General features: G+C 48.7%; 1 protein-coding gene across 1 annotated transcript; it reads right to left on the bottom strand.

Annotated features, from left to right (window-relative positions):
* Positions 1-7,155: 7,155 nt before the first annotated feature.
* On the bottom strand, positions 7,156-12,735 carry LOC117869840 (cathepsin S-like; the record flags this gene model as incomplete). Its single annotated transcript, XM_034756950.1, has 5 exons — positions 7,156-8,977; positions 9,219-9,321; positions 10,769-10,934; positions 12,342-12,566; positions 12,646-12,735. Coding segments are annotated over 5 exons (684 nt in total), but the record flags the coding sequence as incomplete, so codon positions are not given.

Raw genomic sequence — 12,735 nt, 5'->3', positions numbered from 1 at the left:
GATTTTAGTGACAAAATGAAAGTGCTTTATCTCCTATTGGCCCTGAAGATCAAACACAGATGGATTCTGTCCTGGTTTGTATCAACAGAACTGTTCACTAAGTTCCAGTCGCAGGAACTAAGTTATGTCTGTGCAATTCCATCAGAGACACGGAGTCAGACTGGGGTAGCTCGGGCATAATTTTAAGACAATGAGGTTGCGGAGGTGAAGGCGAAGGCAGAGTTTGGTGAGCAAGTTCTTTATTCCTGGTGATGATGCAACCAAGAAGTACCCAGCTTGAATTTCAAATCCCAAGTCCAGTGTGCAGTGACAGCTAGGAAAAAGAAATATTTTTATTTGAAAACTGATCAGATTTGCTCTGTAGTTAACATGGAGAGACACAATGCTACTTTTACCGTGACTTATCAGCCACACTTCAAGCCCTTAATCCTGCAACCAAGGTTGTCGTGTTCCACTGCAAGTCTGAATGGAGGCTATGCATGGGCACAAAGAAGGTTAACTCCTCGACATAGGTCTCCACAGTGAGAGAAAATCAATCTCAAGTTTCTTGCACGCCTACTTCCTGAGGCCAGGTGTACACCACAGACTTACGTTGGTATAATTACATTGCTCAGGGTGTGAAAAATCCATCCCCCTGAGCAACATAGTTATACCAACCATAACCTCCCCATGCACACAGCACTATGACAGTGGGAGAGCTTCTCCGGTCAACATAGCTACCGCCTTTCACTGAGGTGGATTAACTATGGCGATGGGAGACAGCTCTTCACTTAAGCACTATAGCAGCATTTTTAGAATAGACCTGCCCTTACTCTCAAGAGTGCAACCTTGAATGAGATTTTAGGGCCTTTTTCATAGTTACATTAAGGCTCACTTACATTGCTCTGGCAGCCTAAAGTGCCTTAAAGTGGGTACAAATGTAATTTATACCTACGGTGAACCAGTGGCATAGCCAGCTTCTAAGAGGAGGGGGAGCAAACATAAAAAAGGCGCCCCCCCCTTGGTTCCTCCTCTGGCCACGCCCCCCTTGGCTCCTCCTCCGGCAGCTCCGCGCCCCCCCTCCTTGGCTGGCTCCTCCGGCTGCACCGCCCCTCCCCCCTATGGCTCTTCCGGCCCTGCCGTGCCACCCCTGCGGCCCTCCACTCCTCCGGCTGCGGCCGCCGCCCCCCCATGGCTGCCGGCCGCGCTGCAGGCCACCAGCCTGCACCCCCCCTCGCTCCTTCAGCCGCGCCCGCCGCCCCGCCATGGCTGCCGGCCGCGCTGCAGGCCACCAGCCTGCGCCTCCCCTCGCTCCTCCGGCCGCGGCTGCCGGCCGTGCAGCAGGCTGTATGCCGCGCCCACCCCGCTCCTCCGTCCGCGCCCGCCGCCCCGCTAGCGACGCGACTGTGGTGAACCTTCTTTCAGCTGCCAAAGTGGTGCAAAAGGGGCTTAGCAAAACTGAGAATTAGACCCATGGTCTTTGTTGTCTGATTATAAAAGAAAATGATCTTTCTTGACAAACAAGAGAAATGTTTTGAACTAAATAGGATGAAATTCAAAAAGGACAAATGCAAAGTGCTATACTTAGGAAGGAATAATCAATTGCACAAACAAAAATGGGAAATGATTGCTGTTAATACATCCCAGAATGACGTTTGCTTTTTTTGCAACAGTGTTACATTGTTGACTCATATTTAGTTTGTGACCTACTATAACGCCCGAATCCTTTTCTGCGGAACTCCTTCCTATGCTATACTTAGGAAGGAATAGTCAATTGCACAAATAAAAATGGGAAATGACTGCATCATTCTGGGATGTATTAGCAACAGTGTTGTAAGCAAAAACACAAGAAGTAATTTTTCCTTTCTACTCAGCACTAAACCCTCAACTGAAGGATTGTGTGCAGTGCTAGGCACTAAACTTTGGGAAAGATGTGGGCAAACTGGAGAAAGTCGAGCAACAAAAATGATTAAAGATCTAGAAAACATGGCCTATGAGGAAAGCTTAGAAAAACTGGGTTTGTTTAGTTGAGAGAAGAGAAGACCCACAGCGAGGCCACGTCTGGCCTGGGTTGTCTGACTCAGGCTCATGGGGCTTGGGCTGTGGGGCTATAAAATTGCAGTGTAGACATTCAGGCTCAGGTTGGAGCCCGGGCTCTGAGACTCGGGGCAGTGTGTCTTTTATCACAGTGTAGACATACCCTTCGTCACTGCTTCAGCACTTGCTCACCACTCTCTGCTAGCACAGGCAGGTGAAGGTGCAGACACTATTATCCAAGTCTGCCTGCTCCACTGACTTTATCACTGATTTAGGGCTACCACCTTTTCCTATCTGTCCTGCAGGATAAACTAACATTGTGACGATGCCTTCATGTGATTTCACCGAACATTGCAACGTTTTCACTCCCCAGTTGCACTGATGGGTTGGTGGGGTGTTGTGTTGTAATGGAGAGTTGCATTTTGGCACAAACTAATCCCATTGTGATGATGCCTTCATGTGATTTCACCAAACATTGCAACGTTTTCACTTTCACAATGGAGGGTTGCATTTTGGCGCCTCGGTACCCTGTGTGGAAATCACACAAGCCGGTGGGTGGCTGCTGTCTCATGACATAACATCACATCATGATTCCAAAAGGACACTAGTGACTCAAACTGCCTGCGAATGACAGGGCATCATGAGGACCCATGAAAAATAGGGCTTATCCAGTGAATAATTATGAAAATTCAGCACGTATGACTTTCAGATCAGCCCCAACTTTCCCAAAATGTATTCCTGTCATCCCTACTATTGTTTCATTGTCAGGCAAGAGGAAAGAAGTTCTGTTATTCTATATAATTTTGGTCTAGGCTACAGTAAATTTAACTAGATGAGAGCATGATTATTAAAATCTTCAGTTCTCCTCCATTTAAATTATTTCTAAGCATATTGTTTCCTTCAGATTTAGCAACAATTAAAACAAACCAATGCTCTGTCCAAACTCGCATTTTGCTTATTACTTTCCAGTCATTGCCCCACTACTCTCCGACTTTGGCTTACCTCACCTGGTACTGTAGTGGATAGACTGCCGAAGTAGGAGTCAGGAGTTTTGGATTCTAGTCCCACCTCTGACGGTAGCCTGCTGGATGAGGGTGGGCAAGTCACTCCCCTGTTCTGGGCCTCAGTTCCCCCAACTATAAAATAGGGTTAATGATACTGATCTTTGCAAAGTGCTTTGAGATCTACTGATGAAAAGCAATAAATAAGAGCTAGGGATTATTAGTGTTTCCCAATTACTTCACTCAGAAAAGGCCTAGTAGGCACGAAGCCACTTACCTACCAACTTCAGTAATAAGGCATAATACCCAGTACAATAGTAATAAGAATATGTAGTATACTAATAATGCATAGTATTTATATAGTGCCATCCATCCAAATACTTCAAAGCACTTTACAAAATTGAGTCGATAGCACTGTCATCATTTTAGAGATGAGGAAACTGAGGCACACAGCGTAACCAGTTTATCTAAAGTCAGTACAGGCAGGCCTTTTTCTCACTCACATTAAAGCCATTATTATTATTTCAAAGGCATAAAAAAGACCCGCGGCTCAGCGCCTGAGTCCGAATGTCTACCCCGCTATTTTTAACCCCACAGCACAAGCCCTGCAAGCGTGACTCAGTTGACCTGGGCTCTGAGACTTGCCGCTGTGGGTTTTTTTTTTCCTGTGTAGATGGACCCTGAGATCCACAGATGAAAGGTTCTATACAGTGCAAAGGCTAGTCGGGCCAGATCTTCAGCTGCTATAAATCAGCATCGCTCCTATTATGAATAACCCTCGGAACACAGACTGCACAGCAATGACGTGCTTGCGAGGATGAATATATTTGCCTGCTGCAGCCTCTTAAGGGTTACATATCAGCTTCCTGCATTTTTGTGCCTGCTTATTCACCACAAAACAATGACCGAGCAAGCTGGGAAGTTCAGAGAAATAATAACTCATGTTCTTATGGTAAAGGACTGAAGAAATGAAAAGGAAACTTCTGCATTGGGAATTTCACCAGCTGGATTCCTGGCTTGATAAAGCCCCCGGGTTGCCCTTGCTGCATCCAGACACTGTACGCCCAGCACGTGCTCTGTACTCCTGTCGTCCTCAGCCTCAGATAAAGGAAAGAAGTTTCTTGTAGTGCAGCGATAGACAGTTGTGTCTGGGGATCACAGCATTGGAAAAAGCAATTTTCATGCTTCTCCTATTCTCCCTCTGCCTGCTTTTGCTGAATGCAGTGCATGTGGAGGGTGCACAAGTCACTGGATAGCCCAGGTTGCTAGTGTTTGCTCTGCAGCCTTTGGGTTAAAAAAATCTACACATGTGGGCAGGGCAGACACATGTTGATCCATGGACATGGCCCTTGCCACCATGTAGCTGTACCAAGAGTGAGGTGTCTTTCCCATCATAGGCACCGACTCTAGGTGTTTTGGGGCTCAAGCACCTGTAGAAAAAAATAGTGTGTGCTCAGCACCCACCAGCCACAGCTGTTTGGCAGCGCTCCCAATGAGCTGTTCCAGGGTACCTCCGATTGGCTGTTTGGCGGCTGGGGGAGGGCGGAGAGCAGCGAGCATGCGGGGGCCTTGATGAGGGGTTGGAGCTGGGGGGGTGGAAGAGGCGGAGCAAGGGTGGGGCCTCAGGGCCAGGCCGGAATGGGGACGGGGCCTGGGGGCAGAGCGTGTGTGAAGCACCCCCGGGGAAAAATAAAAGTCAGCGCCTATGTTTCACACCCGTCACAGCCTTCATTCCAACCCAATCTGAGACAGCAACAATGCCGATGAGCGTCATGTTCAAAGCAGTGTAGACAGAAAGCGATTAAGGCTCACAACATCCTGGGGAGGCTTGTGGAGATAGAACTAAAAATACCCTCCTCCTTGGTGAGGCCTGCTGCAATAAGATCTAATTTCTGAGGCTTGTCTCAGATCCACCAGATAGATCGGTTGGGGGGATTTTCCCCTTGGAGACTATACAACGTTCTTACACAAAGCAATTAGATTAAAACATGCCTAAGGTTAGCATCTTGTATAGGGCTAGTGTAGAATCCCTTTAAATAGACCAGCGAGTGCCGCTCGAGGGCTCGCAAACTATCTGAAGGCTTGCACAGCCGTTGGTATTTTTAACAGGCCACATTTCCAGCTCTCAAGAGACCATTTTGGAGTACAGAGATCTATATTTGTGGCTGGCAATGCTGCAGTGGTCCTCTTGTTCTCATTCTGCATATACACCCTTGGCCACTGAAATATGCACCCCAGGCTATGGAAGGAGAAAGAACCTAGAATTAGTCTTAAGAAAAATAAAACATCATTATCTTCTGATTTTTACATGAACCTCCAGAGTTCCTGGGGCTCTAGACTGGTGCCTTTGGAGGTGGAAGTCTTCAGAGACCAGCAATGGAAGAAGTAAAATAAAATATCTGTGGTAGGCCTGATTCTCCATTGCCCTGCCCTTTCTGTGGCCATTTACAACACCTCAAAGTGGGCAGAACGTGCTACCAGAACATTGCTCCTGCAGGGTTTTTCACCCACTTGGTACTGGTGCAAATGACTGCACAGTCACAGAATCCTCCCTTTCCCCCTCAGATCAGAAAGGACGCTGATGCAGCCATAGCTGGATTATCCCTCTCAGGCCCCCGGTCCTGGGCTCTCTCCCCCCAGTTCTCCCCATGCTGTGGCCACAGCACCCACTAGAAGGGTTAGGGACTGCCCATATTAGAGCCATATGCCAGGCTGTGGGCCTGCCCCCCCACTTCCCAGCTCAGTCATCAGCTGGGCTGGTGTCCATCTGGGGCTCGGCCCTCCCCAAGTGACAGACTGACCCTCATTTGCGCTGAGGGCCCTGTACACTGCTCTACCCAGTGCAAGGAGGCCATAGTGCAAACGGGACTGGATCCATCCTATAGAGGGCTGTGTGTGTGCGAGTGAGAGAGAGAGAGATCCCAGTGACCTTCCAGCAAAACCATGAGATGGCAGCACTGAGGGCCCCTTCAGCACCTCGGCCAGAGGGCCATCAGGAATCCCTGCTACCACAGCATGCTGGTGACTACTGTACCCACCTCAGGGGCGCCTCTTTCCACAGGGTGGCATCCCTCCTCGGGGGACCCCTGCTCTTAGCAGGGGGACATAGCAATCCCTCACCCTACCATTCAATGGTTGATGGAACTGAAGCTTAAAATCTATGAGCACAGCCCCTGCTCTCCCAGGCCTCCCACTTCTTGCTCTAACCCCCTCCCCATTCCATCTACCCCATCATCCATTTATTTCCTCTGCTTTCTTCCTGCCTTCCAGCCCCCCCTTCCACCACTCCCTTTCACCCCTTCACTCTGGAAGGCAAAGGAGAGAGGGAACTGGTGAGATGGAGAAGTGGAGGGGATCCCATCCTGGGGTAGTGGGAGCTAGGGCACCCCATCTTTTTTCAGGGTTTAGGTGGGATGTGAGTAGGGTTGCGAACTTGGTAATATTTAAAAACCAGACACTCCAGCAGGAGTGCCAGAACCTCCCCACCGCGCCCATTCCCCTGAGGCCCCACCCCATCCACTCCTCTTCCCCCATTCCCTTGTTGCTCGCTGCTTTTGCCCTTACACCCCCCACCACCCAGGTCAGGAGGGACTTGCCTGTGGAGCTGGGGCTGGGAGCTGCAGCCACCCAATATAGGTAGGAGGCGGCCCGAGCTGAGTAGAGGCTGGTGCAGGTGATGACCCGGCGCCTCCCCACCTCCCTCGCCCGCAGTAGCCGGACTTTGAATGTCTGGTCAGTAGATCTGACTGGACAGTCTGGTCCCCTTTCCAACCAGACTTTCCAGTCGTAAACTTGGCATGTGATCACCCTAGAGTGGTGTCTAGACCTTGTGCTAGCCCTCCACACAGGGTGAATTTCACCTAAAAGTTTAGGAAACAAACAGTATAGAGTCAGACATTGCCTAGCAACAGGGGTTCCCCAAGATCCATCAGTCACTTACCTGGTGCTCCCCACAAATGAGGGGAAGCAGTGACACAAGACAGCCTCCTGGAACCTCCCAAGTAAAACTGCAAATTTAGCCAGGGCAAGTAATGCTTTGGTGGTTGTTGCAAATTTTATGAAATTTCACTGAGTTGATGTTGCTCAGTTGTTCCAAATTCATCCATTGGTGGGGTTCTTTGTGGGTTTGTCGGGTTGGTTTTTTTTGCAACTGACAGATTATATTTTGCTAAAACCAGCCACAAAGATAAAGACATAACTGGGGACAAGCACCCCAAATGGTTATATTTTGACAAAGATGTGATTTCTCACTCCTGTCCCGCCGGTGATCATTCTTCCACCTGGCCTTACAACACACTGATGGATCCCACATTTTTCCCGGCTTCCCTTGGATTAACTAAAACTCTGACCTTGTAACCTGATTAATTCAAGTGGAACCCTGTGCCCATATGGAGCCCTGTTGGGGGTTTGCCTAGATTCAGGGATCCACCCTCACGAATCAGATTTTGCAGCATCAGGGCCCGAGAGTTTGTTTAGTCTGTAATCAGTATGGCTTTGAATTTCTGTAGCTCGCTAAGTATCCCACACTTTGCCCTGCTGAACAGACTGAGCCTAAACTTTTCAGACAATTGAATATATTTTTTTCCTTTTGGAGGAGGATGTGTAATTTCTGTTACATGCATTGTTTACAGATGAGATTAGATCTGGATAATCATAGCAACCTCACTGCTGAATTGGAGAGACGAGAATGCATTTCATGTGTGACCTCCATCTGAAACTGTATCCCGCAAGGATTCGGTCTATAGGTGTCTGCAAATCATATTCCGAAGTAGGGCAAAGTAGGGCAGATCCGGAAGCAGGGCTCCCCCGCGGCCTGTGGAGTAGAGCAGGGCAGCAGATGTGATTCCCAGTGCTGTGCTGGCACTTGCATCTGGGATGTGGATTCCAGGTTCACCCTTTCCCTGCATTCTTGCTCATTCAATCGCTCGTCCCATACCTGCACCTAGATTTACAGCCTTTGGGCCTGACTCCCTGCTACTGTGCATCATGTGCAGTCATGGATACCTCAGCTGAAAACTGCTGCTCTTCTGATTCAGCAACATGATACACCTACTTTGCACAGGTGTAAACGGCTGTGCAGTGGAAGAGAGAATCAGGCCTTTCATCTCTGCACCGTGTCCTTGGTCCAAGCGCTGCGAGTGCAAAGGCTGACCTCACTCTGTAGGTCACAATTTATAACAGCAGCAGCACTTGGTTCCATGGCTGGCCTTCTCCGTAGCACAAGGCGATATCAGGTCATTTCTGACTGCTGGCGTGCTATGGTTTTCACATAAGACTTATGGGAGCAGCATTGCAAGATACCAACCCAATTTTGTGTTGCCATGGAAAACACGTTCCCTCCTCCAAGGAATGTCCATAGTTTGCTTGATCTCCCGGGTTGCTAATGATTGCTTTGTGACCTGTATTGTGGAAAATTGATACACGTGGCTAGGGATGTGTTGCTCTATCTACTTCGCCTCTCCACCTCTGACGTGGCTTCGGCAACTCTACCACATGGACTAGCTTTATCCGTGTGACACGGCCTTCACTCCAACACATTTTGAGACAGCGGCAGTGACAATACTTGGCACTGAAATAGCACTTCACGTGCGCAAAGCAATGCATGGACATTAATCAATTACAAACACCCCTGCGGGATAGGGAGAATGAGCTAAAAGTGCCCAAATTCTGGACCAGACCAATCATGATCATTCATCATTTCAGCTGCTTGTCTCAGATACATCATATGGATCTGATGGGAGGATTTTGCCATTAGAGCCCGTACATTGTTCTCAAACAGAGCAGCTAGATTACAGCAAGGCTAAGATTAGCAGTTTAAGAGACCACATCTACAGAGTGTATTCTGAAGCAGAGCGTCCCTCTATATTTGTGGATAAGAACCGTAGCTGGCAATCCCGCAGTGGTTTCCTTTGTTCCTGGACATTCGAATGTATCCTTTGTCACCGAAATATTCACCCCAGCTGTTGGAAGGAGAAAAAACACAGAATTAAACATTAAGAGAATAAAACATCTTTCTTTATAGGCAGGGTTCCCCTCCCACATTTTCTCATGTGTTTCAAGCTATTTAACAAAGTGCATCCAATTCATAGTAGTACAGACACATACAAGCACAGCTCTACACAGCTTACTCATGCCCCACGCATATCCCAGGAGCACGTTATTCTATAGATAAATACGGCTCAGTGATGGATTTTCTTTTACCTGTTTTTCACAAGCCAAAAGTCCTTCCCATCCAGGGTGCCATAGCCAATAGCTAGAACCCCATGATTCACATCATCAGTGCATCGTGGATCATCGTAGACTCCTGGAAGGAAGGAATGCGCAATCACATGGGAGAAAAAAACCCAGCAGGGACTTCTCTGCTCAGTAAAGTTGTTGGGGGCAACGGCAACCACATGGTACCAACATGCCTCTAACCTGGTGCCCTGTAGGGGGGGTAATAATAACAATCCCTCACTCTTTTCATCAGTAGATCACAAAGCAGGTTAGTCTCATTATCTCCATTGTGCAGCTGGGGAAACTAAGGCACAGAGCAGGCAGTGACTTGCCGTGGGAATAGAACCCAGCTCTCCTAAGCCCCTGGGCTGAGTTTGATGCAGCACAAAATTGCAGCCAAAATATCTGACAATGCCTGGAATACAACCCAGTCAAAACTAATTAAAAGAAGCATAGGAGGTAGCCGTGTTAGTCGGTATCCACAAAAACAACAAGGAGTCCGGTGCACCTTAGACTAACAGATTTATTTGGGCATAAGCTTTCATGGGTAAAAAAACCTCACTTCTTCAGATGTAAGTCACGCCGACTTGGTGGGGCGTTCTGTCCCCCTCTAGTGGTGTTTGGGCCACAGAAAGGTTGACGAGNTGGGCATAAGCTTTCATGGGTAAAAAACCTCACTTCTTCAGATGTAAGTCACGCCAACTTGGTGGGGCGTTCTGTCCCCCTCTAGTGGTGTTTGGGCCACAGAAAGGTTGATGAGCCTGCTACAGCCTTGGTTAGAAGAGGTTGGGTCTTTCAGATCAAGCAGGAAAGGCTCATGCGTTAAGATTCAGAAGTCCCACGTTCGCTCCCCGCTGCTCACCCCGGCACACTGACATTACATTAACATGAGTGAAGGGTCCAAACTGGGGTGCTATTTTAATGACACACATTAAGACATCAGCAGGAATTGAACCTGGGGCCTTTAGCCATTGAACCACCTTTAATCTGTGTTACAGGAGCACCTGCCAGACCCAGACATAGTCCAGGGCCCCATTGCGCTAGGTGCTGTACAAAACGCAGAACAAAAAGATCACCCTGCCCCAAAGAGCTTCCAATCTAAGGGTATGTCCACACTGCTTTTCACTACCATGTGTAGCTACACCTACCCTGCACGCCACCACCACCAGTATGCAGTATAGACATATCCTACGTATAAGACAAGAGACATTAGCTTCTAGCAGTAGTAGGCTTATATCCTGTGGCCAGATGCTAGGGGGGCTGGAGCACCCTTTGAAAAAAATAGTGGGTGCTCAGCACCCACCAGCCACACATGATGGGTGGCACTGCCGAAGGCATCACTGATCAGCAGTTCGGCAGCTAGGGGAGGCACTTGGGGAGGGCAGAGAGCAGGACTGGGGTCTCGCGGGAGAGGTTGGAGCGGGGAGTGGGAAGAGGTGGAGCGAGGGCGAGGAGAGTCCGCAGAAAGCAAAGGCATCACTGCTTCAAACTATGTACAGCACCGGGCGCGAGGTGTTGTAGCTTAGAGAATGTACCTGATCTGTACAGGAAAAACGAAGGCTGTTTCGCATCTATGGCAACTGACACGGGTCCGATATTGGCTACGGCATCCTTCAGGGCTGCTTCATCGGCATACGGGAGCTCAACGAACTTGGAGCAGGTGGCGGCTCGCGTGGCAGGGTTATAGTGACACGTTCCGTTCTGGCAGGGGCAAAGAGCAGATGAAACAGGGACATTTCAGCTTCTGCCATGAACATCTGTTTTTATCTCCCTTCTATTCCCCTCCGTTGTCTGAATCCCTCTCATTTCTTAGATCACTGCTGCTCCCTCTGGAGCATTCCTTCTGCCTCTGGGCATCGAGATCAGAGCTGGGGGACTAATTGATTTTTCAGTTCAGTGACTTACCCAGAAAAACAAACAAATGGAAGAAAACAAATCAAAAGCCTAAAAACACCCACTGGTTTCTTTCAAACCAAAATTGCATTTTTTTTTCAGGTTTTTTTGCTGAAACGAAAAATCGAAAAAATTTCATTTGGTTCAAATGAAACATTTCGAAGGTCATTTCAAATTGACATTTCATTTCCGAATGAGCTCTCAAAATGGTTCTTTTTGACATTTCCTGGGGGGGGGGAAATCAGGAGGGTTTTGGGCCGAAAATTTGCCAAATTTAGGTCAAATTCACAAATAGTTTTGGTGCCCTGAAAAGAGCCGATTTTAATTCACCCAGTGTTAATCTCTCTCCTCTCCCATCACTCAGGTAAGAAGAAATATGAGGATTCAGCCATCAATGACAGCATGTATTTCATCTATGGATTTATGAGCCTCCATGCCTCTATGATAGAGGGAAGTGTCATTAGCTGGGCTTCACAGAGAAGACCGAGGAACAGACAGAGTTAAGATTACAACCCAAGTGACCTGAGAACAAGTCTCTCTGCTCTAGACACTACGCACCACTCCCCACCCAACATTGGGATTAGACGCCAGGAATCCTGACTCCAAGGTCTACTGCTCTAACCACTAAAGAGCACTGCCTGCAGACCTCTTCTCTTGTTCTTTGTGCTGACACAAACAGTGCAGGAAGACCCAGCAAACAAGCCACAAAGAACAGATTGCTACACACTCGCAAGACGAGATGCCAGCAACAGTCTAAGAAAAGGACGATGGAGTCTCTGTGTTTTTGGGGTTGTCCACACTGCATTTTAAACCTAGGTCTGGGGGACCAGGGCTTGTAGACTCAGTGTTTCTAAGCCCACCTTGAGCATCCACACTGCACTGTAAACCTGGGTTTACAATTGCTGGGCCCAGGTCTCACAGCTGTGCTAATGTGTCCATACTGCCCTGCACGGACCTTCTGACTCGGGTCTGCAGCTTTTGTTGCGCCCGCTCTGCAAAATGACAAGGCTTGGACCCAAGTCAGCAGGACTCGGACTCTGACCCACCCCTCTAGCAGTGTCCTAGGACCTGGGCCCTGAGCGCTCACTGACCTGAGTCAGGCTGATTTGTGTGTGGATGGAAGGAGAGCCTGGGCTCAAATCCGAGTCAGAACCCAGGCTTAGTGTGCAGTGTAGACAGACCCTCTCTGTGTCTGTCTGAAACTTGGATACCAACCTGAGCTGCATATGGATAGGAGGAGTCCGAATCAATGCCCTTATTATCGATGATGTACTGGAAGGCTCTGGTTATATATCCACCGCTGCAGCCCTGGTTCCCATACGTAGTGGAACAGTCGACTAGGTTCTGTGCGCTGAGAGACACCAGGTTTCCAGTTTTCAGTTTCACCTGGGCTTCTAGGGCACCGACAGCACTGAAAGCCCAGCAGGCCCCACAGGCCCCCTGGAAAGCCAGAGAGATGCGCTCAGCCACTGCTGTGATGGGCACCCATGTCAGGAGGGGAACAGATTGAGCCTCCCACCTGATTTTTCACATCCGTAACACATCCTTTGTCCCTCCAGTCCATGGAGTCAGGCACTTTGCTGCCAGGCCGTGGCCTGTAGGTGGAATT

This window comes from Trachemys scripta, chromosome 24 (assembly GCF_013100865.1).
Source record: "Trachemys scripta elegans isolate TJP31775 chromosome 24, CAS_Tse_1.0, whole genome shotgun sequence".
Lineage (NCBI taxonomy): Eukaryota > Metazoa > Chordata > Testudines > Emydidae > Trachemys > Trachemys scripta.
This window is presented reverse-complemented; position numbering and strand designations above follow the sequence as displayed.